We start from the raw sequence: 21,145 nt of genomic DNA on the forward strand, positions 1-21,145 counted from the left end.
AATTGGCCTGCCAACTCTCCTGACCTGAACCCCATAGAGAATCTGTGGGATATTGTGAAGAGAACGTTGAGAGACTCAAGACCCAACACTCTGGATGAGCTAATGGCTGCTATCGAAGCATCCTGGGCCTCCATAAGACCTCAGCAGTGCCACAGGCTGATTGCCTCCATGCCACGCCGCATTGAAGCAGTCATTTCTGCCAAAGGATTCCCGACCAAGTATTGAGTGCATAACTGTACATGATTATTTGAAGGTTGACGTTTTTTGTATTAAAAACACTTTTCTTTTATTGGTCGGATGAAATATGCTAATTTTGTGAGATAGGAATTTTGGGTTTTCATGAGCTGTATGCCACAATCATCCGTATTAAGACAATAAAAGACCTGAAATATTTCAGTTAGTGTGCAATGAATCTAAAATATATGAATGTTAAATTTTCATCATGACATTATGGAAAATAATGAACTTTATCACAATATGCTAATATTTTGAGAAGGACCTGTATACTAATGTGCTCCAAATAACTTTATATGCCTTCACAAAACAGCTGTATTTATAGGGAGATTGAAATCTGGATAGGTAGCCTCTATTTACTAATTAGTTGACTTATTGGTTGCACTGGATTTAATTTTGGGGTATCCGACAAAAGGAGGCAGGATACAAAGGCACAACACATTTTTTCAGATTTTTAGTGGTAAAAAACATTGAAAATCAGGTATCCCTGTTCTTCCATTTCGCTATCATGCAAGATGAAAAAATCATTCAAGAGGTATTAATACTTTTAAAAAGCAAAAATAATTTATCAAAATATAAATATTGGTAGTAGATTATGAGTAAGTAGTCTATCATTAAACGTAATGACAATGTGGTGATTGAGGTGATTGGAATCACTGCAGGCTTCTCCTTAAGTTCCTCATGGATGGTGTCCAGGTCTTATTATCGCTTCTCTTCCTTGAGGCCACACTTCCTCACATTGTAATTATAGGGCCAACCTGACACCTATATGAGCGCATCAGTCGTTATCTCTCCCAAGATCAGTCCGAACAGTTATGCAATGACTTTCAGCTTATCGATTATTTGGGATGTGTAGTCATGCGCATCAACTTTGCCAGTGTTAAGGCAAAGGAAAAAACTACAAGTCCCGGCAGGCGTAGGGTCGCGTTGCTTCGCCCGTGTTGCTCGCGCTCGCCGACTGTAGTTGCTCGACTATAAAAATCCGTTTTAATGATTCAGTTCGTGAATAAATAAAAAGAGTTTGGTGTCATGGCGGAATCTGCATCATGTCCTGCTTTCCAGCTCGGGAGACCCAGATACGATCAGGTAGGAGCTCTGTGTTCTCCGTGAACCACTCGGTTTCATGGCATTTTGTTTTTAACGCTTTCTGTTGGAAAAACATCCTGTTCCTCCGCCTTCATCGCTCCGCTCTGGATGCTGACTCTTTGCGGCGAAAGTTGCCTCCGATGAGCGTCGGTGATTTTATTCCTGCAAAAAAGGCAAAAACTTCTGAATGCGATCAGATTTGTCTGGAGTTTGATCGACTTAAGTGGAACTATGGCTGTAATGAATAGTCTGCAACAGCTTATCAAATATGCAGTAAAAGCAGAGGGTGTGCTCGTGTTTTATATATTTGTTTTAAAAATGCACAAATTGCCGGATTTCTCCTAATTTCTGCAACATTTTTAAAATACATCCGGTGCAAAAGAAACTGAAGTTTCTTCTTTTTTTTTTTTTTTTGTAATGTACGGATATATTCTGCAAACTGAAAGTCTTCTGAAGAAATCAGTCCTTAAGCTTATCTGCGCTCACTTTTCCTTAAGAAATTCTTTTATATTGGTCATCCTTATAAGATAATGAAAGATAATAAAAAAGTCACAATTTTGCGCTGTTTTCTGCTCTTCATAACTGATAAATAGTTGACTGATTGATGAAACCCATTCAGTTTGCTTATTAACCGAGGATGCGTCAGAGCAATGCGTATAAACAGCAACTGTAGGCAAATCAGTAATCAGATGGTAATGTATAATGTGAATTGAGTAAATTGGTATCTAAGGCTATATATACATTATATAACTATTTAAACCACAAAATTGCTGCCATGCCATTTTTGTTCAACAGCTTGATGATGGGAAAGTTCTTAAAGCGGTATATAAATGACTTTTTGAAGACTTCTGAGGCTAAAATACGTCAAATTTTACAAAACACATCAATGGTCCCAATGGATTGATGGGAAAACTTCACCTGTTTCAACAGATAATTAAAAGTCTGCAACTTTAGAGGTAAATTTGGGTATTCCTCATGGCATGTTCCTGAGACCATTTCTTTTTTTGTCTATGTTTTTAGAGCTTGGAAACATTTCACATTTTTATTGTAATTGCAATAGCAATATTTAAATTAAATTTTTTCAATTCAGTTTTATTTATATAGCGCCAATTCACAACACATGTTGTCTCAAGGCACTTTACAACAGTCAGGTACATACATTCCAATTAATCCTAACCATTGAACAGTGCAGTCAGATTCAGTTATTTATTCAAATTGGATAAAAAGGTTTTCTGTCTAAGGAAACCCAGCAGATTGCATCCAGTCAGTGACTTGCAGCATTCACTTCTCCTGGATGAGCATGTAGAGACAGTGGACAGTCACTGGCGTTGACTTTGCAGCAATCCCTCATACTGAGCATGCATGTAGCGACAGTGGAGAGGAAAAACTCCCTTTTAACAGGAAGAAACCTCCAGCAGAACCAGGCTCAGTGTGAGCAGCCATCTGCCACGACCGACTGGGGGTTTGAGAGAACAGAGCAGGGGCACAAAGAGAACAAAGAAGCACTGATCCAGGAGTACTTTCTATGGGAAGGAAAAGTAAATGTTAATGGATGTAGCTCCTTTAGTCGTTTCGCCTAGAAAGACAGAACAGATAAACTCTGAGCCAGTTTTCAAGGTTAGAGTCTGAAAGAGAGCACATAGAGTTAGTCACAGTAAAAGCTCAGTCAATTGCTATGTGTAGGAGAGAGAAAGGGTTAAACACTGAAAGACAGGGCCACGTGGATCATCAGTAGAGGGTGAGCATTAAACCTGACTCCCCCTTACTCCAACCAACAGGGAGGGAGGAAGGCTCCCTCCCTGATAACCTAAGCCACTCTAACTATAAGTTTTATCAAAAAGGAAAGTTTTAAGCCTAGCCTTAAAAGTAGACAGTTTGTCCATCTAGAGCCCACTGATGGTCATTGTTATACTAAAAACCACAATGATTGGGATACCTCTCTCTGTTAGATTGACCATAACCATTGGAAAAGAGAGGGGGTCATACAGGTAGCAGAAATGGAGGGTGTGTTTGCACCTCAACCATAACTGAGCCAGTTTAGGCTAAACCTGACTCCCCCTTACTCCATCCAACAGGGAGGGAAGAAGACGGAGGTAAACAATAAGGAAGATAGCTCAGGATAACCTAAGCCACTCTAACTATAAGCTTTATCAAAAAGGAATTTTTAAGCCTAGCCTTAAAAGTAGACAGGGTGTCTGCCTCACGGACTAAAACTGGGAGCTGGTTCCACAGGAGAGGAGCCTGATAACTAAAGGATCTGCCTCCCATTCTACTTCTAGAGACTCTAGGAACCACCAGTAAACCTGCAGTCTGAGAACGAAGTGCCCTGTTAGGAACATATGGAACAATCAGATCTTTGATGTATGATGGAGCTAGATCATTAAGGGCTTTATATGTGAGGAGGAGAATTTTAAATTATATTCTGGATTTAACAGGGAGCCAATGAAGGGAAGCTAAAATAGGAGAAATATGATCTCTCTTTTTAATTTTCATCAGAACTCTTGCTGCAGCATTTTGAATCAGCTGAAGGCTTTTAACTGCATTTTGTGGACATCCTGATAGTAAAGAATTACAATAGTCCAGCCTTGAAGTAACAAATGCATGGATTAGTTTTTCAGCGTCATTCCTGGACAGGATATTTCTAATTTTGGCAATGTTCCGGAGATGAAAGAAGGAAATCCTAGAAACCTGTTTAATATGGGATTTAAATGACATGTCCTGGTCAAAAGTAACACCAAGGTTTTTTACTTTATTACCGGAGGTCAATTTAATACCATCCAGGTTAAGTGATTGTCTAAGCAGTTTTGTTTTTTAAAGACTCCGGTCCAAAGACGACAACTTCTGTCTTGTTTGAATTTAGAAGCAGAAAATTTAAAGTGATCCAAGTTTTTATGTCTTCAAGACATGCTTGTAGTCTATCTAACTGGTTGGGCTCATCAGGATTTATGGATAAGTAAAGCTGAGTATCATCAGCGTAACAATGAAAATGTATCCTATGCTTTCTGATAATTTGACCTATTGGAAGAATATATATAGTAAAGAGAATTGGCCCAGGTACTGAACCCTGTGGTACACCACAATTAACCCTGGAGTTTAAAGGTGATTTATCATCGTTGTCGTACTCGTCATCTTCCGCTTTATCCGGGACCGGGTTGCGGGGGCAGCAGACTCAGCAGAGGTCTGCTGCCCCGCACCAGACGTCCCTCTCCACAGACACCTCTTCCAGCTCCTCCGAGGGGAGCCCAAGGCGTTCCCAGGCCAGTCGAGAGACATAGTCCCTCCAGCTTGTCCTGGGCTGTCCCCTGGGCCTCCTCCCGGTGGGACGTGCCTGGAACACCTCCCGAGGAAGGTGTCCAGGAGGCATCCGGTATAGATGCCCGAGCCACCTCAACTGGCTCCTCTCAATGTGGAGGAGCAGCGGCTCTACCGGATGGCCGAGCTCCTCACCCTATCTCTAAGGGAGTGCCCGGCCACCCTATGGAGGAAGCTCATTTCAGCCGCTTGTATCCGGGATCTCGTTCTTTCGGTCATGACCCAAAGCCATAGGTGAGGGTAGGAACGTAGACGGACCGGTAAATCGAGAGCTTCGCTTTTCGGCTCAGCTCTCTCTTCACCACAACGAACCGGCACAGAGCCCCCATTACTGTGGCAGCCGCACCGTTCCGTCTGTCGATCTCCCGCTCCATTCTTCCCTCACTCGTGAACAAGACCCCGCAATACTTAAACTTCTCCACTTGAGGCAGGAACTCCCCTCCAACCTGAAGAGGACAAGCCATCCTTTTCCGGCCGAGAACCATGGCCTCGGACTTGGAGGAGCTGATTTTCATCCCTGCCGCTTCACACTCGGCTGCAAACCGCCCCAGTGCGTGCTGTAGGTCTTGGCTAAAGGGGGCCAGCAGGACCATGTCATCTGCAAAAAGAAGAGACAAAATCCTCTGGTCCCCAAACCAGACCCCCTCCGGCCCTTGACTGCGTCTAGAAATCCTGTCTATAAAAGTTATGAACAGGACCGGTGACAAAGGGCAGCCCTGCCGGAGTCCAACACGAACCGGGAACAAGTCCGACTAAGTGCCGGCAATGCGAACCAAACTCCTGCTCCGCTTGTACAGAGACCGGATGGCCCCTAGTAAAGGGCCCCCGATTCCACCCTCACAGGGCATCACGAGGGACACAGTCGAATGCTTTCTCCAGGTCCACAAAGCACATGTGGACCGGTTGGGCAAACTCCCATAAACCCTCAAGTACTCTGTAGAGGGTATAGAGCTGGTCCAGTGTTCCACGGCCGGGACAAAAACCACACTGCTCCTCCTGAAGCCGAGGTTCGACTATCGGCCGGACTCTCCTCTCCAATACCCTGGCGTAGGCCTTACCAGGGAGGCTGAGGAGTGTGATTCCCCTGTAGTTGGAACACACCCTCCGGTCACCCTTCTTATGTAGGGGGACCACCACCCCAGTCTGCCAATCCAGAGGCACTGTCCCCGTCCGCCACGCAATGTTGAAGAGGCGTGTTAACCATGACAGCCCCACAACATCCAAAGACTTGAGGTACTCAGGGTGGATCTCATTCAACCCAGAAGCCCTGCCACCGCGGAGCTTTTTAACCACCTCGGTGACTTTAGCCTGGGTGATGAAAGAGTCCAACTCCGAGTCCCCAGCCTCTGTTTCCACCAGGGAATGCGTGATGGCAGGATTGAGGAGATCCTCGAAGTACTCCTTCCACCGCCCGATAATGTCCTCAGTCGAGGTCAGAAGCTCCCCACCTCCACTGTAAACAGTGTTGGCGAAGCACTGCTTCCCCCTCCTGAGGCGCCGGACGGTTTGCCAGAATTGCTTCGGGGCCAACCGGTAGTCCTTCTCCATGGCCTCACTGGACTCCTCCCAGGTCAGAGTTTTTGCCTCTGCCACCGCCAGGGCCTCGGCACGCTTGGCCCCACGGTACCCGTCAGCCGTCTCAGGAGTCCCACAAGCCAACCACAGCCGATAGGACTCCTTCTTCAGCTTGACAGCATCCCTTACTGCCGGTGTCCACCACCGGGTTCGGGGATTGCCGCCACGATAGGCACCACAGACCTTACGGCCGCACCTACTGGCGGCTGCATCGACAATAGATGCGGAGAACATGGTCCACTCGGACTCTATGTCTCCAACATCCCCCGGAATCTGGTCAAAGCTCTCCCGGACGTGAGAGTTGAATACATCCCTGGCCAAGGGGTCCGCCAGACGTTCCCAGCAGACCCTCACTATGCAGTTGGGCCTGCCCAGTCTGTCCAGCTTTCTCCTCCCCCAATGGATCCAACTCACCACCAGGTGGTGATCAGTGGATAGCTCAGCCCCTCTCTTCACCCGAGTGTCCAAAATATGCGGCCGAAGGTCTGATGATACGACAACAAAGTCGATCATTGACCCCCCGCCTAGGGTGTCCTGGTGCCAAGTGCACTGATGGACACCCTTATGTTTGAACATGGTGTTCATTATGGACAATCCGTGACTAGCACATAAGTCCAATAACAAAACACCGCTCGGATTCAGATCGGGGAGGCCATTCCTCCCGATCACGCCTCTCCAGATGTCACTGTCGTTCCCCACGTGGGCGTTGAAGTCCCCCAGCAGAATAATGGAGTCCCCGGGAGGGGCACTATCCAGCACCCCCGACAGGGACGCCAAGAAGGCCGGGTACTCCGCACTACCACTCGGCCTGTAGGCTGAAATGATAGTCTGAGACCTCTCCCCAACCCGAAGGCGCAGGGACGCGACCCTCTCATCCACTGGGGTAAACCCCAACACTAGACGGCTGAGCTGGGGGGCAACAAGCAAACCCACCCCAGCCCGCCGCCTCTCCCCGTGTGCCACTCCAGAGTAGAAGAGAGTCCAGCCCCTCTCAAGGAGATGGGTTCCAGAGCCCACGCTGTGCGTGGAGGTGAGCCCGACTATTTCTAGTCGATATCTCTCGACCTCCCGCACATGATTTATCATGATTTATTATTTACATGAACAAACTGGAATCTGTCAGACAGATAAGATTTAAACCAGCCTTTATATTATTGCAATTGCTAAGGCTTAGATGCAGTATTTGGTGGCCTATTACATTGAGGTTCCATGCTTTCATACATTGAATGTCAGAGTTTTAAACTATATGCTACTCTTATCAAAGATTGCTTCAATGCAAAGACATGTTTGTGTTTAATTTATTTATCACACCAGTTGATAGTTTTCTCCATATTTCTGCAATCTTTTTTTTTTTATCAATTATCCAGTCTAAAACACTAAAGTTTCAATTTGAACAGGTTGATTCTGCAGACTGGCAACAGCATGAACTGTACATGCAGACCTTAAGACTTTATCTGCTCTTTTTTAGCATCAAATAATAAATTTTCAGTTATTCTTCTTCATTATCTAATTATCATTTGAACCAAAAAATGTGCCATTGTTTCATTTTGTAAAACTCTTGCCAGATAATTAAAAAATTCTAAAATTTGTCTGAAAAAAAATCTCCTAATTTTAGTCTTTTGAGTCATAAATACTTACATTTTAACAATAGACATCCATTGTCAAATAGATGGATGAAGAGGAGAACCCAGTGTCAATAAGTATATACACCTTTCCAGCTTTAGAGGTGAAGAAGGGTGTTCCTCAAGGGTTAGTCTTGGGATGTGTTCTCTTTTTTATTCAATATTTACAATATTACAATTGCAAAGGACAGTTGCATGGAGCCTCTGTCCTTGATGTTCACACTGTATATAGATTTTAGTGACAGAAATGCTAAAACCTGCAGAGTGTGTTGGCAGACGTTGTTGTGATAGAAAAGAAAGAGAAGAGTGAGAGAAAATGAAGGTTGTTCCTATTCTCTATCGCCATCACAGTATTCAATAATAATATTGCAGGTACATGTTTTCTTAAAGGTGAATTACACAGTGTTCACACACACCACTGCTCAACTAATTCCCTTACAGCTGCTACATTAGATTGGATTCATTTAGACAAGATTGTGCTTTACTTTGCACTTGGCTTGATGGTAATGTAACCTTCTATATCCATATCGATAATCTTCTAAAGGAGCATTGAAAAAGTAGGGTTTTTATTTTTTGTTAAAAATGCTTTACTCGTAAGGTAAATAATATAGCATGTTCTTATTCGTTTCAGACTTTATTCATATAAGTCACATGAATGCACTGAATACACTGTCTTTAAAAAGAAATTTGAATTTAGTTACTGTTGCCTTAAGATGCCTCAACATTGCAAACACCTTAACAAAACGTTTATGTAGTTGTTGAATCCCTCCTGGGGCACTTCTGGTTAAATTCAATCAGTAAAGTTCTGGTCTTGTGAACTTTGTTCTGCATGAAGTAATTGATTTTTGAGTGCTTCAATGAAACAGTACCTTCAATACCTTCATGAAAGAAAACCTTAGTTGCAATAAAATGCAAACTGACAGCTAAGGGTTGCAGAACTCCTGTAATGCAATGCAAAAAAAAAATAAAAAAAATCACATCTTACAAAAGAAGCACAAAGTAATACAAAAGAGCTCTAAAATCCCTGTGGTTTCACACACAATAGGTTCAATTGGAAGTAAAACTGAAAATATAGGTCAAAGTCAAGCTCAAAGTGATGCACAATTCCTTTAGACACAAATTCAGCACAAAGAAAAAGAAAATGGCTTGGAAAATAATCAACACGGGAATCCTGATTTATTCTGGATGTTTAGATCTTATATATGAGGTGGTCTGTGTTCACTAATCGCATTTCTTTGATCATGAATATATCATGAGGATCATACTAATTTCATTCATGATTCTCTGCTTCTGTGTTTCTTGCTGCTCTTGTGTGCATTTCATTGCTCAAACCCAGTTGAAGATCAAGACAAAACTGTTGTAATGATCCACCTTCAGTTTATAACAGCTTAATAAAGTCGCTGTAACACCTCTTGGGGCTTGCATCAAAGGAGAGGAAATTAGGCCAACTCTTGAATCAGCACAAATCTTGCTTGTTTCTTTTGTCTGCGCTCCATGCAGGATTCCATCTTTGCTAGCCTAGTTGTGTTCTCTCAGGGGAGCTGGAACTCATGCATAATTAAAGCCGGCTCCTCACATGGATCCGCGCTCTCTCAACCTCTCTTACAAAACAGCACTGCAGCACATATGGCCTGTCAGGAGAGGAGATGTGTAGTGACGGCAGTGATAAAAAAACCAGAGCAAGGAATGATGGTCTATCTGCAGTCTTGGTGCGGGCTGACAAAATGTCCCAGTCATTTCAATTAGGATCTGCTGTTAAGGAGTTAATTAAAAAGTCACCCTGTTTGCGCTGTGTTTTCTGCTCTTCATAACTGATAATATCTCAGAGGGAATTTGACTGAATCCTGCTGCCATGTTTTTGGCTCAACAAGGCTGCCAAAGAGACTCTTGGCAAAAACTGTTAGTGGGTCTTTTCATAGAGCAATTGGCATGCTGATGGAGACAGAAAAACACAGAATGCTTGACCAGCAGCTTAGAGCCTTACAATGAAATGTACTGTTGTGTTTTGTTTCAGCCTTCCCCACAGATCAATCTTGATAATTATTGGGATGAGTTTCAGTACTTGAACACTGGGCAATAACAGTATCTTCTTTATGAAGTCTGGATGTCCGTTCATTACTCTTTAACATTTTCATGAAGAACACAATTTGATTTTAACAAGATGTCCCAGCTTTCAGCTTTATTTCATTTCTTGTTTTGACACTTAATAATTAGAAGGTTTCTGTTCTGGAATATAACTGACAAATACAGCAACAGTTTCACATTTTGACAAACCATATATTTTTAATAAATTGCTGCCTAATCCTTAGTAAATGATTGCTAACAAATGACAATTTATGATGTGTGTTACTTGGGTGGCAGGGCAGGGTGTGGAGGGGTTGTGCCAAGTGTGTCTTCAGTGTACCATCACAGATTGTTTTCCATGTTTTTCAAGTGTATGGAAAATGTTCTTAATCTTTTCCAATATTCTCTTATATAATTTGCTTGCAGACACATGATGATTTTATTCTGAGCTTCTCATTGAGCCAGCCAACGAACTATTTTTCCTGCAGGAAGTTACAGAAACATTTGTACGAAAAGCGTTGTGATACCTTAATTTTTGTGCAATTGTTTTATGTTTTAGAGTACCACAACAGGTTTTGTTTTGACGAGTATTTCCAAACAAGAAACTTCCTAAAGATGTGCTGAAAAATAAAAAAAATATTTAATCAAGTATCAATTATTTATCGAGCTTAGAAGATACTAACATTGACCTGTGGTGTGCTGTTTTCCCAGACTTCATTCCTTGGACGTCTAAGACACTTTGTTGACATCATCGACCCCAGAACCCTGTTTGTTACAGAGGTAAAGCTTCCTGGTAACATAGGTTTTTTCTTGCAAATATTTGCATTTGTTTAACATTTAACACATAATATTTGTTTTAACATTTTTGTTGTCAGTTGTTTTTATGTTAGAATGATATAGGTTTAATTCTCTCTCTCTCTCTCTCTCTCTCTTTTATATTTTGGTTTCCTTAAAATAGCTGCCCTTGCTTTGATGACTGAAATATTAACCTTCGCTCATCTCTCAAGGCTCTTTGGAAAACTATTACAGGTGACCGCCTCATGAAGCTCATGGAAAGAATACCAAGAGAGCAAAGCAGTAATCAAAGCAAAAGGTGGCTATTTTGAAGAATCTAAAATGTAAAAATGTTTAGTGTCATTACACACTTTTTGTTTACTATATAATTCTATGTGTGTTCATTCATAGTTTTGTTGCCTTTGGTGAGAATCTTCAATGTAAATAGTCATGAAAATAAAGAGACCCATTAAGTGAAAAAGAGTATCTAAAACTTTTGATCAGTAGTGTGTGTGTGTGTGTGCTTCTACACTCACTGGCCACTTTATTAGTTATACCGTGCTAGTACCGGGTTGGACCCCCTTTTCCCTTCAGAACTGCCTTAATTCTTCGTGGCATAGATTCAACAAGGTTCTGGAAACATTCTTCCTAGAGTTTGGTCCATATTGACATGATAGCATCACACAGATGCTGAAGATTTGTCGGCTGCACATCCATGATACGAATCTCCCGTTTCACCACATCCCAAAGGTGCTCTATTGGATTGAGATCTGGTGACTGTGGAGGCCATTTGAGTACAGTGAACTCATTGTCATGTTCAAGAAACCAGCCTGAGATGATTTGTGCTTTATAACATGGCGCATTATCCTGCTGGAAGTAACCATCAGAAGATGAGTACACTGTGGTCGTAAAGGGATGGACGTGGTCAGCAACAATACTCAGGTTGGCTGTGGCGTTGACACGATGCTCAATTGGTACTAAAGGGCCCAAAGTGTGCCAAGAAAATATCCCCCACACCATTACACCACCACCACCATCCTGAACCGTTGATACAAGGTTTCGTTGTCCAATGAGCTAACCCCTCCCTCCTACTTCCCTATGTCTAAGGGGATTGCTCAATCCAGCTCTCCATCTAACGGGTACGGACTTCCCTAAATCTGAAAGGTTTTACTAAGCAGGTTTACTGAATGTTCTGTTTAAGCTGGTGTCGGGAAATGACTCGCCTAGCCTCTGACAGCCTTCATACAAAAGTCTCGCCCTTCTTCAACTGGAGGTCTGGACGACTGAGTAGCCTATCGCAGTCATCTACTCTTTCAACAGTCACTTTTGTTCACGGCTGCTCATTCCCTATTTTTACAACTGGCTCTTGGTATATGGGCTAGGTTAATTTTAGTGACTCGGCACGAGCCCCAACGGCGCTGTTTTAACAAACTTGGCTAAGGCAACTTATAAAAACCTCCTAAAATTTCTTAGAACCAGGCAACAAGACTTTTTACCACCAATGAAAAACCAAAAATAAGGTGACTCAATTAATTGAATGTCCACGATTCAACTGGAATTTTATATGCTTTCTTTAATTAGTAACGCTTATGCAGGGGTCAGTATCAGCTTAAATTCGGCAACACAAAATAATTTCAATAATAGAAATGAATCAATCAATTCAACCTGTCTTTCCCTGATGCTGAAACTGGTGAGTTTGGAGAGGCTTTGAAGACGGAGGCTCATCCATGCACCTGATGGAGATGTTTCTTCTGGTAACAACGAGTGATTTCCTGAAGGGAATACGACTTAATCTTCAGTTTTCTTCCTTTAAGTGGCAGGCACTGATGCTCCAGGCTGCGATGGTTAAACAGGATCTTTGTTGTTATATGTCTCCGAAGACAGTAGTTTCCAGAGGCTGAAGAGTTGAAGGAAACCTGGAGACATAAATGAGGTTGATTCAGGACTTCCAGAAGCCTGAAACTTAAAGCAATCAGCTGTTCACCGATCAAGTTCACTTCTGTTGTCTGGATAAAAAGGCTTTAGATGAAATCAGATTCTTAATCTTGAGGCACAGTCCTTCTAAGGCAAACGGGTTGATCCTCTTATTAATGCTGTCGATCAGCTGGGATGTGTCTCTGGTCCTCTGATTCATCTGTAGCGTCTCTCCGATCTTGTTTGCTGGTCTTCTGTGAGGAAACAACCAACTAGTTCCTCTATTCTTGCCCATTTTATAGAGCATTTCCACCAAACTCTTTGTGCTCATTGGCCAGTAGGTGTTGCCATGGCTGTCCCATTGGTCACCCATGACATAAGGTGATCTTTTGTTTCTGGAATTTCCCCGAGTCGTGTCCATATCAGACATGCCATCATCACCTCAGTCCTGAGCTGTCTGCTGGCCTCTTCTTTGACCTGCGCTCCCACCTCAGTCATCAGCCTTGTGCTGTAAGCTGCAGCTCTCACTTCCCCAATTCCTGAACATCTGCTCTATTCCTGTCTCACTCAACGTTACACTTCCTCTTAAACAGAGGCTTTAATTCTTACATCAGTGTTGCTCAAACTTTTAGTTACAGCGTTTACTTCATTTACAGTTGAAAACCATTACTTAAACTTCATCCTTTTTATTCATACACCACACAACATTATCTCTTTCATATATAGCTGATTGACAGGTGGACAGGTGTACCTAATAAAGTGGCCGGTGAGTGTATGTGCATGTATTTATTTATATATACATACACATATGTAATCAGTTTGTTTATGGCTTACTTTATTTTTTCTTTTTCATTGCTTTTAGAAAAAGTTAAAAGAATGCATCAAACTCCTTGATGACTATAAATACAGCACACTTCCTCCTGGAGTGTCTGCAGATCAGGTGAGAAAGCTTGAGGACAATATAAATAACTCAATGAAACAGGTTTGCTTTCTCAAAGATTTGGGGTAGGTCAATTAAATTTAGCACAAAAACAAAATTCTTAATTGATCAGTTTTTTTAAAACTAAATATTAGGCTCATCCCTTTGTAGAAGACTGTGAGAAAGAGTTTATTTTTAGGATTTTCTGGAATAATCAATTAACAAAATGGATCGCATCATAAAATATTTTGATTTAGATTCCAGCTCAAGAATATGTTACATTCCCTGTTTAAAAAAAGTGTGAAATGAAAGGAGACATTGTATTTTTACTTTAACAACATTCTGGTTATCCTGTTTAGTTGTGGGAAGCCCAGAAGATTAAACAGGTAAGTCTATATGTTTTTTCATCTTAACCACATTTTCATACATTCAAACTCCCTGAGCTTGTGGCAGCATGAGGAAGCTCTCATGCTTTGTGCCGCAGGCTATCATTCACCCTGACACAGGAGAGAAGATCTTCATGCCATTTCGAATGTCAGGTATGCCGTCAGATGAAGATCTTCTCATAATTTCCTCAAAGCGAACCATTTTTTTCATCTTTTTATGCTGAAAATCATGTTTTCACTGTGCAGGTTATGTACCATTTGGAACACCAATTGTAAGTCTCGCATACAAACCATGCATTTTGGTCACACATTTCACCGGAACGTATGTGATCATGAATTCAATCATGTTTGGGAACAGATTAAATGAAACTTTGAACTTATTTTGTTAAAAAATAAGCTATTATTTCCTGGTTTCATTTAGGTCATAGGCCTTCTCCTCCCAAATCAGACTGTGATGTCTACCATTATATGGCAGGTACTGAAAATACTCATGTTGTTCTTTGGTGCTTTAAAGTATCCGAAATCGTTTGAGTCATTTGAGTCAAGTCATATTTGTATATAAATATGACTTGTATCAGTTTAAAAAGCAGATAAAGAAAACCCAATTTAAATCCCAAACATAGCCTTCAGACTTAAGTTTGGTTTATTCATATTGCACCAAAAGTCAAATAGGTATGATTCAAATCCAGTTAGATTAATCAAACAAATTTGATTTAAAAACATTCCATTTAGTCCAGATCATTTCAGTAAAATCTAGTACAGTCAGACTCAGGTTAAATTTCCATTACATACATAATTTCCATCCCATATTTTAGAGAGGTCATGGAGATCTTTAAAAAAGGAGTGTGGTACAACTGCAGATCAACCAAAATATGGCTATTCAGCTAAACTGATGACCTAAGCAATAAACCAGCAAGAGCGACATTACTCAGAGGAGCAGCCAACAGGTGTATGGTGAGTCTTGAGAAGCTGCAGAGATCCTCAACTCCTGTAAAACCCGACAACTGCTAACCATTCGCTCCACAAATCTGGTGCCAGAGTGGCAAGAAGAAAGCCATAGTTGAATGAATGCCAGAATAACCATCCTTTGCAGGTATTCACAAGCCTTGCAGAGGACACATCAGTCATGTGGAAGAAGGTGCCCTGGTCAAATGAGACCAGAGCTGAGTTTTTTTGTCCTATCTGCAAATCTGAGGAGCAGAAAACTAATTTTGCACATCTCGAGGACATACCTACTGGAAAACATGGTAGTGTCATAATGTGGGGATGCTTTCCTTCAGTAGGGACGGGCTGGTCAGTAGGTTAGCACTGATACAGTAGGATGATAAACAGAAGAACCCGTTAGATGTTACTAGTATGAAGACTTCGGAGATGGTGAGCTTTAGCAATTTTTCACAGAGGAATGGGCAAATATTTTGGGCAAAATACAGAAAAGTTCAAAAACAATGAATACCTTTGCAAGGCTCTGTATAGTCAAATTCACTCCACTACAATACAGTCAGATTCATTATGAGTTCAGGTAAAATGTTGAAAATAATACTTTAATTTTCAACAGGCCACTGCAAAACAGTTGTCTCAAAATGGAATCACCCTGGAAACATCTTATCTGCATGTTTAAATCTGTGTCAAAATATTTCTTAGTCTTGCATCATATTTATAAAAAATACTTAAAGGTCCACGTACTTTTTAGAACCATCATATCACAGCATTTATTATCCATTTTGATCATCCGGTCAACTTTGCCACTCAGAGTGACCTACCTACCTCTTTTCTCTTTCCTTCATCACTGATTATGGATCATTTGTGTTTTGTATTTTGTGTTTAGTGGTTGAACCAGAGTCATAATGCCTGTGTGAACTATGCCAACCGGAATGCCACAAAGGTAAAAACCTGGTACTTACTTTGTGTTATTTTATCCCAATATCATAAGGCTTAATTTTTCTTTCAGATTACTGTTATTCCCTAAGAAATTTAAAAAAAAATTAAACCTGTCCTTTTTTTGTCTGCAGCCTTCTCCCACATCTAAGTTTCTTCAAGGCTACGTTGGAGCTGTGACTACTGCTGTCTCTATTGCAGTAAGTTAGCTTTTTTCTTTACTGAAAAAGATGTCATTACTTGTAATATCCTGTAGTTGTTAGAAGTCTAGATGTATTACTAATTGCAGTGTTTAAGTTAAAATGAATTAGATTTAGCACACTGCAAAGATGAAAAGATTTTGCTAATTAAAACTGCATAAGTTGCACCTTTTATTTTTTGTAAATTGGATTTTTTTTCTGTATAGGTGGGACTGAATGCCCTGATTCAGAAGGCCAACAAGCTGAGTCCTTCCACCAGAGTGATTATACAGAGATTTGTCCCCTTCCCAGCTGTAGGTGGGTTTTCAAAGGACCCTCTGTCATAAAGAGGCTATTTATTATGTGGCCCTCTGATGGTTAAAGCTGCAAACTCTCGTAGAAGATGCATTCTCTTTATTATCCAGATACATATGAAGGTAAATGTGTACCTAATATAAAATCTTACTGTTTTTTTTAGCATACTTTCCTTTTAATCGGTGACTGCATTCCTGGTTGTCAAGTGTCCACTCTGATGTTTTCTAAAGCCTGCCTTGTTCCTCTTTAGCAAGTGCAAACATTTGTAACGTAGCTCTGATGAGACACAATGAGCTGTCTGAAGGTATCGATGTACTGGACAACAACGGCAGCGTGGTGGGATCCTCCAAAATTGCTGCTAGACACGTAAGCTTCTTTTTTTTATGTTGTATTTGTGTTTATGCTGTAGACTAAGTGGTGAGTTATCATTTTCTGCTCCATCAGAGTCTCTCAGCATCTATTTTATTTAAAGAGAGAACTAAATCCAACTTACCTCCAGTATTTGAAATCACACCGTTGCACGATCTTGTTTCTCCTCAGGCAATAATGGAGACCGCCTTCACACGTGTGGTCCTTCCTATGCCAATCTTTGTCCTGCCTCCCATCATCATGTCCTACCTCGAGAGGTTTGTGCAGAAACACACGGGTGTTTTTTTAATCTTTTCAAAAAAATACTGACTTTATAAAACAGGTTTAAAATCGCCAATTAAGTCAGGTTTAGAAACCATAAAAATTACATAAGAATACAAAATATGTTTTAAATGAAGGAATAAGATGCTGGAAAGCTACATTGCAGTGGCACACTTCCACTTGCTGAAATATTGATCTTTTTTTATTTTTAATATCCTAAATAAGGACTCAGCTTAGTTTGAAACTTCTTGTAAATACATTTAAAAAAGACTGCTGAAACAAATTCATTTCTAAAGGCCATGCTAAAGTGACTTTTAAAACTTCACAGCCAAAACCAAAATGTATTTAAAATCGCACAAAACCGTTTGTTCCTCATTATATGATGGTTGTGAATAAACTGCAGCACCCTACACAATCACTGAAAACGTGTGGGGTGACAGCTGAAGAGGGCTGTGGACAAGAGATGTTCTCACAATCTGATTTGGAGACCTGGATAATTTAAGATGTAACATGCTAACAGACTGGTCCCAAAGAAGATTGAATATTAAACTTAATTCAGTAGGTGGGTCAACAAAGTAGTTAAAGGTGTGCACACCTCTGCAAACCTTTTAATTACATATTTATTTCACCAACAGTTTTTTTTTTTTTACATTGTATAGAATATATATTACATTAAAAGTGGAAAAGGCTTGAAAATGATTTATTATGGTCTCACTTTTACATCACACCTGACTTTTTATCAGGGTCTGCTGCTACACTTCAAAAAACATTAATCAGTTGTTAGTTTAACACCATTTAAAAACTCAGTTAACCTTTTAAATCTAATTCTTATATTCATGTTATGTTTCTGATTTCTTTGTTAGACACTCTTGTCAGGAGGAATATGGTCTGAAAATAATAAACATGTGCATGTACTGAAGTGGAGCCAACATATGTGGTGTCCTGTGGTTAGTTACTACAGCGAGAGAAAATACAAAAAAAAAGAGGACAGAAACACAAATGAGGGGAAAATAAACTTGTGATTTTATTTTAAATTTAAATAGAAGAACGAATGTGCTGTCTGGTTAATTAGGCTCCTTCTAGCTGAATTTTCCACCCCCTAATTGTGTGAAATAGCTCCCCTAGATCTGCAAATGATCCTAAAATAACTCCAAGCGTTGCAGTAGTCAGCCAGGATCAATCCACGCTGCAGGCTCACTTTTCCTTTTATCCGTGTCCTGACTCATACAGGCTGCAATTCCTGCAGAGAAACCGCAGACTTCTGCTGCCCATCCACAGCATTGTGTGCCTGGTTACATTCGGCCTCTCTCTGCCTGTGGCCATCAGCCTCTTCCCTCAGATGTCTCAGGTACAGTATGTTCTGCTGCTCCGAAGGCCAGATGGCTCATGGAGCAGCTGGGAAGATATTCACATTAAATATACTCCACTTAGCTCCCACAGCCCCTGCAGGGTTTTTTTGTTCTCATCTAACTAAAATAACTTTTAAGGGTAAACACAGAGGTATACAGCTTAGTCAATTTAGTATGATGTTTTTTCTTTTCTTTTCTTTTGTTTTTTGGCAGATCGAGGTGTCTCGCCTTGAGCCGGAGATTGCCATGGCAACGGATTGCAGAGTGTTGACCTACAACAAGGGTTTATGATAAAGACGGGACGCGAGCACAAAACTGAGACTGCTTTATGACTGACTGGAACTGAGAACCTACTGCAGGGTTTGGGGGCTGTCTGAGACATAATTATTAGAGTTGTTCTATTTGCCCAACATTCCTAAACCTGTTCTCATGCAGGGAAGTGCTGCACTCACTGAGCCACGGTGTATTCAGAAGTACAGCCTAGAGATTATTTCCTTTGCTACAGCTGTTCAAGAACCTTCTACTTTTACTTTCAAACCCCTTTTTAGCAATAATGTATTTCTGATATTTACAGGGTATTGTTCTCTGCACATGCTGTTGGTGTATAGCAGCAATTTCTGTAGCACAATCTACTTAAATAGGGTTCCATTAAAATCTTTCTTCTAGGTTTCATTATGAAGTGGTATAAAGAAGCTTTTCCTGAACTGTTTTTAAATCAGATGTGGAGAAATGCTATGATATTTGTTCTGGGTGGTGTTTCTTTCATTCAGTACAGTTACATTTCCATGTTCATAATCTTTTCCCCTGCTAAGTGTTGAACTGTCATCACAGCTCTGGCAGCTGGTGCTGTGATGTTTGCTTATCTGTCAGTGTTTTGCTGCGAACAGCTGCCTGTGAAGTCTGCGAGCTGGGATAGAAGCAGCAGGATGAAAGAAGGTATTGAGTTTTGTAGAGCAGAGGGCAGCTGCGCAGTCTGTTGATTCTTCCCCCTGCATTAATATTGCTAAAAGCAACTCTCAAATACCATTAATGCACAGAACTCTCCGCATTAATTGACATCCTGGTAGAGATGTGCAACTGCCTTAAAATTAATCTCCAAAAATGAGTGAAGTCACAAGGTCGTTTTGTTGTAACTTAAACTAAAGTTGTAAAATAGAACAGTAGTTTCTGAAGGATATAATTAATCAGGGATGCTTCAATTAGTCTAACTTGTCAATTCATCACCATTTAAATGTGTTTTACATCTATATTGTTGAATAGTCAGTACAAATGTTAACTGGTCATGTATTATCCGACGAGTTTTAGCTGTGAGGTCTGTCCCTGTTTACTGGGGTATGATAAACCTCTGCTGCAGCTGTTTACTGATTTATAAACTGATAAATATAAATAGAACAGCTTTTTTAACCCACGTAATGTGAAACAGCATTCACAACTCCTAATATGGTATTATTTTTTTCCTGTCTTAATAGTCCTACTACACCAGTGACTGTTATACAAGCTCGGCTGTAGATGCATTAGGTGCATTATTTTAAACGTACTGTATGTATACCATAAATAAGAGATAAAATGGATTGTTTTTAATCCTGTGTATTAAATTTTTTTCTGCCACAAACATATTAAACGTTTCCTGTCATATATGTAAAATCTGTGTATGTATTATTTTACATTATATGTCTTGGCCTCAGCTGGTTAAGGGTGTGATCAAAGCACCACCACTCTTTGCAACAAATTCATTGACAGTAAGGCTGAACTTTAATTTTTGTTGTTTAAATTACGTTAAGATTTTTTGACAATTATTACATTTATAATTTTCTTTATAGTCATACTTTTATTTTAAGGGAGTTCTACAGACTTTTTTCTAATATCCTTTGAGTTTAAGAGCTATTTTAGGTCTGAATGAGTCATTGGCAGAGTTAGGTTGCTTAACTTACAACAGCCACCAAAACAATATTCTTTATAAGTGGTCAAATAATCTGATAAGATTGAATTAGTTTATCTAAAGAAAAACTGAATTTTACACAAAATACTTTTCTTATTTTACATCATATTCTCCCCTCCTTGAACCGCCACCTTAACGTGGTGGAGGGGTTTGAGTGCTCAAATGATCCTAGAGGCTATGTTGTCTGGGGCCTAAATGCCCCTGGTACGGTCTCTCATGGCAAACAGGCTCTTGGTGATGGGTCAGACAAAGAGTGGTTCAAGAATCCCTCATGAAGAACAAAATATCGAGGCACGTGACGTCGCCGGTACGGCGGAGCCGGTGTCCCACTCTGGAGCCAGGCCTGGGGTCGGGACTCGTCGGAGAGCGCCTGGTGGCCACGTTGCTCCTCGCAGGACCTGGCCGGGCCAAGCCCGAACGACAGACGCGAGGCCATCCCCCAGTGGGCCCACCACCTGCAGGGGGAACCGTGAGGGACCAGTGCAAAGAGGATTGGGTGGCGGACGAAGGTGGAGACCTCAGTGGCCCGATCCCCGGATGCTTAGGCTGGCTCTAAGGACGTGGAATGTCACCTCGCTGGGGGGGAAGGAGCCTGATCTTGTGCGGGAGGTCGAGAGATATCGACTAGAAATAGTCGGGCTCGCCTCCACGCACAGCGTGGGCTCTGGAACCCATCTCCTTGAGAGGGATTGGACTCTCTTCTACTCTGGAGTGGCCCATGGGGAGAGGCGGCGGGCTGGTGTGGGTTTGCTTGTTGCCCCCCAGCTCAGCCGTCTCGTGTTGGGGTTTACCCCAGTGGATGAGAGGGTCGTATCCCTACGCCTTCGGGTTGGGGAGAGGTCTCTGACTATCATTTCAGCCTATGGGCCGAGTGGTAGTGCAGAGTACCCGGCCTTCTTGGCGTCCCTGTCGGGGGTGCTGGATAGTGCCCCTCCCGGGGACTCCATTATTCTGCTGGGGGACTTCAACGCC

The 21,145-nt window shown here is 41.4% G+C and overlaps 1 protein-coding gene across 3 annotated transcripts; it reads left to right on the forward strand.

Moving 5' to 3' along the window:
• Positions 1-969: 969 nt before the first annotated feature.
• Positions 970-19,878, forward strand: sfxn5b (sideroflexin 5b). 3 transcript variants are annotated; one of them, XM_047354606.1, is made up of 14 exons: positions 978-1,320; positions 10,605-10,673; positions 13,444-13,521; positions 13,860-13,886; positions 13,985-14,039; positions 14,133-14,158; positions 14,308-14,361; positions 15,712-15,768; positions 15,896-15,961; positions 16,168-16,258; positions 16,506-16,621; positions 16,796-16,881; positions 18,116-18,233; positions 18,448-19,878. In XM_047354606.1, exons 1-14 carry the CDS (start codon positions 1,264-1,266, stop codon positions 18,523-18,525), a joined length of 978 nt encoding a protein of 325 aa, XP_047210562.1. In that variant the 5' UTR covers positions 978-1,263; the 3' UTR covers positions 18,526-19,878. The 3 variants fall into 3 exon arrangements, with proteins under 3 accessions (XP_047210563.1, XP_047210562.1, XP_047210564.1); XM_047354607.1 differs by lacking the exon at positions 13,444-13,521 and having other exon boundaries at positions 970-1,320; XM_047354608.1 differs by lacking the exon at positions 978-1,320 and having other exon boundaries at positions 10,669-10,686.
• The last annotated feature ends 1,267 nt before the right edge of the window (positions 19,879-21,145 follow it).

Source organism: Girardinichthys multiradiatus, chromosome 23, assembly GCF_021462225.1.
Source record: "Girardinichthys multiradiatus isolate DD_20200921_A chromosome 23, DD_fGirMul_XY1, whole genome shotgun sequence".
NCBI lineage: Eukaryota > Metazoa > Chordata > Actinopteri > Cyprinodontiformes > Goodeidae > Girardinichthys > Girardinichthys multiradiatus.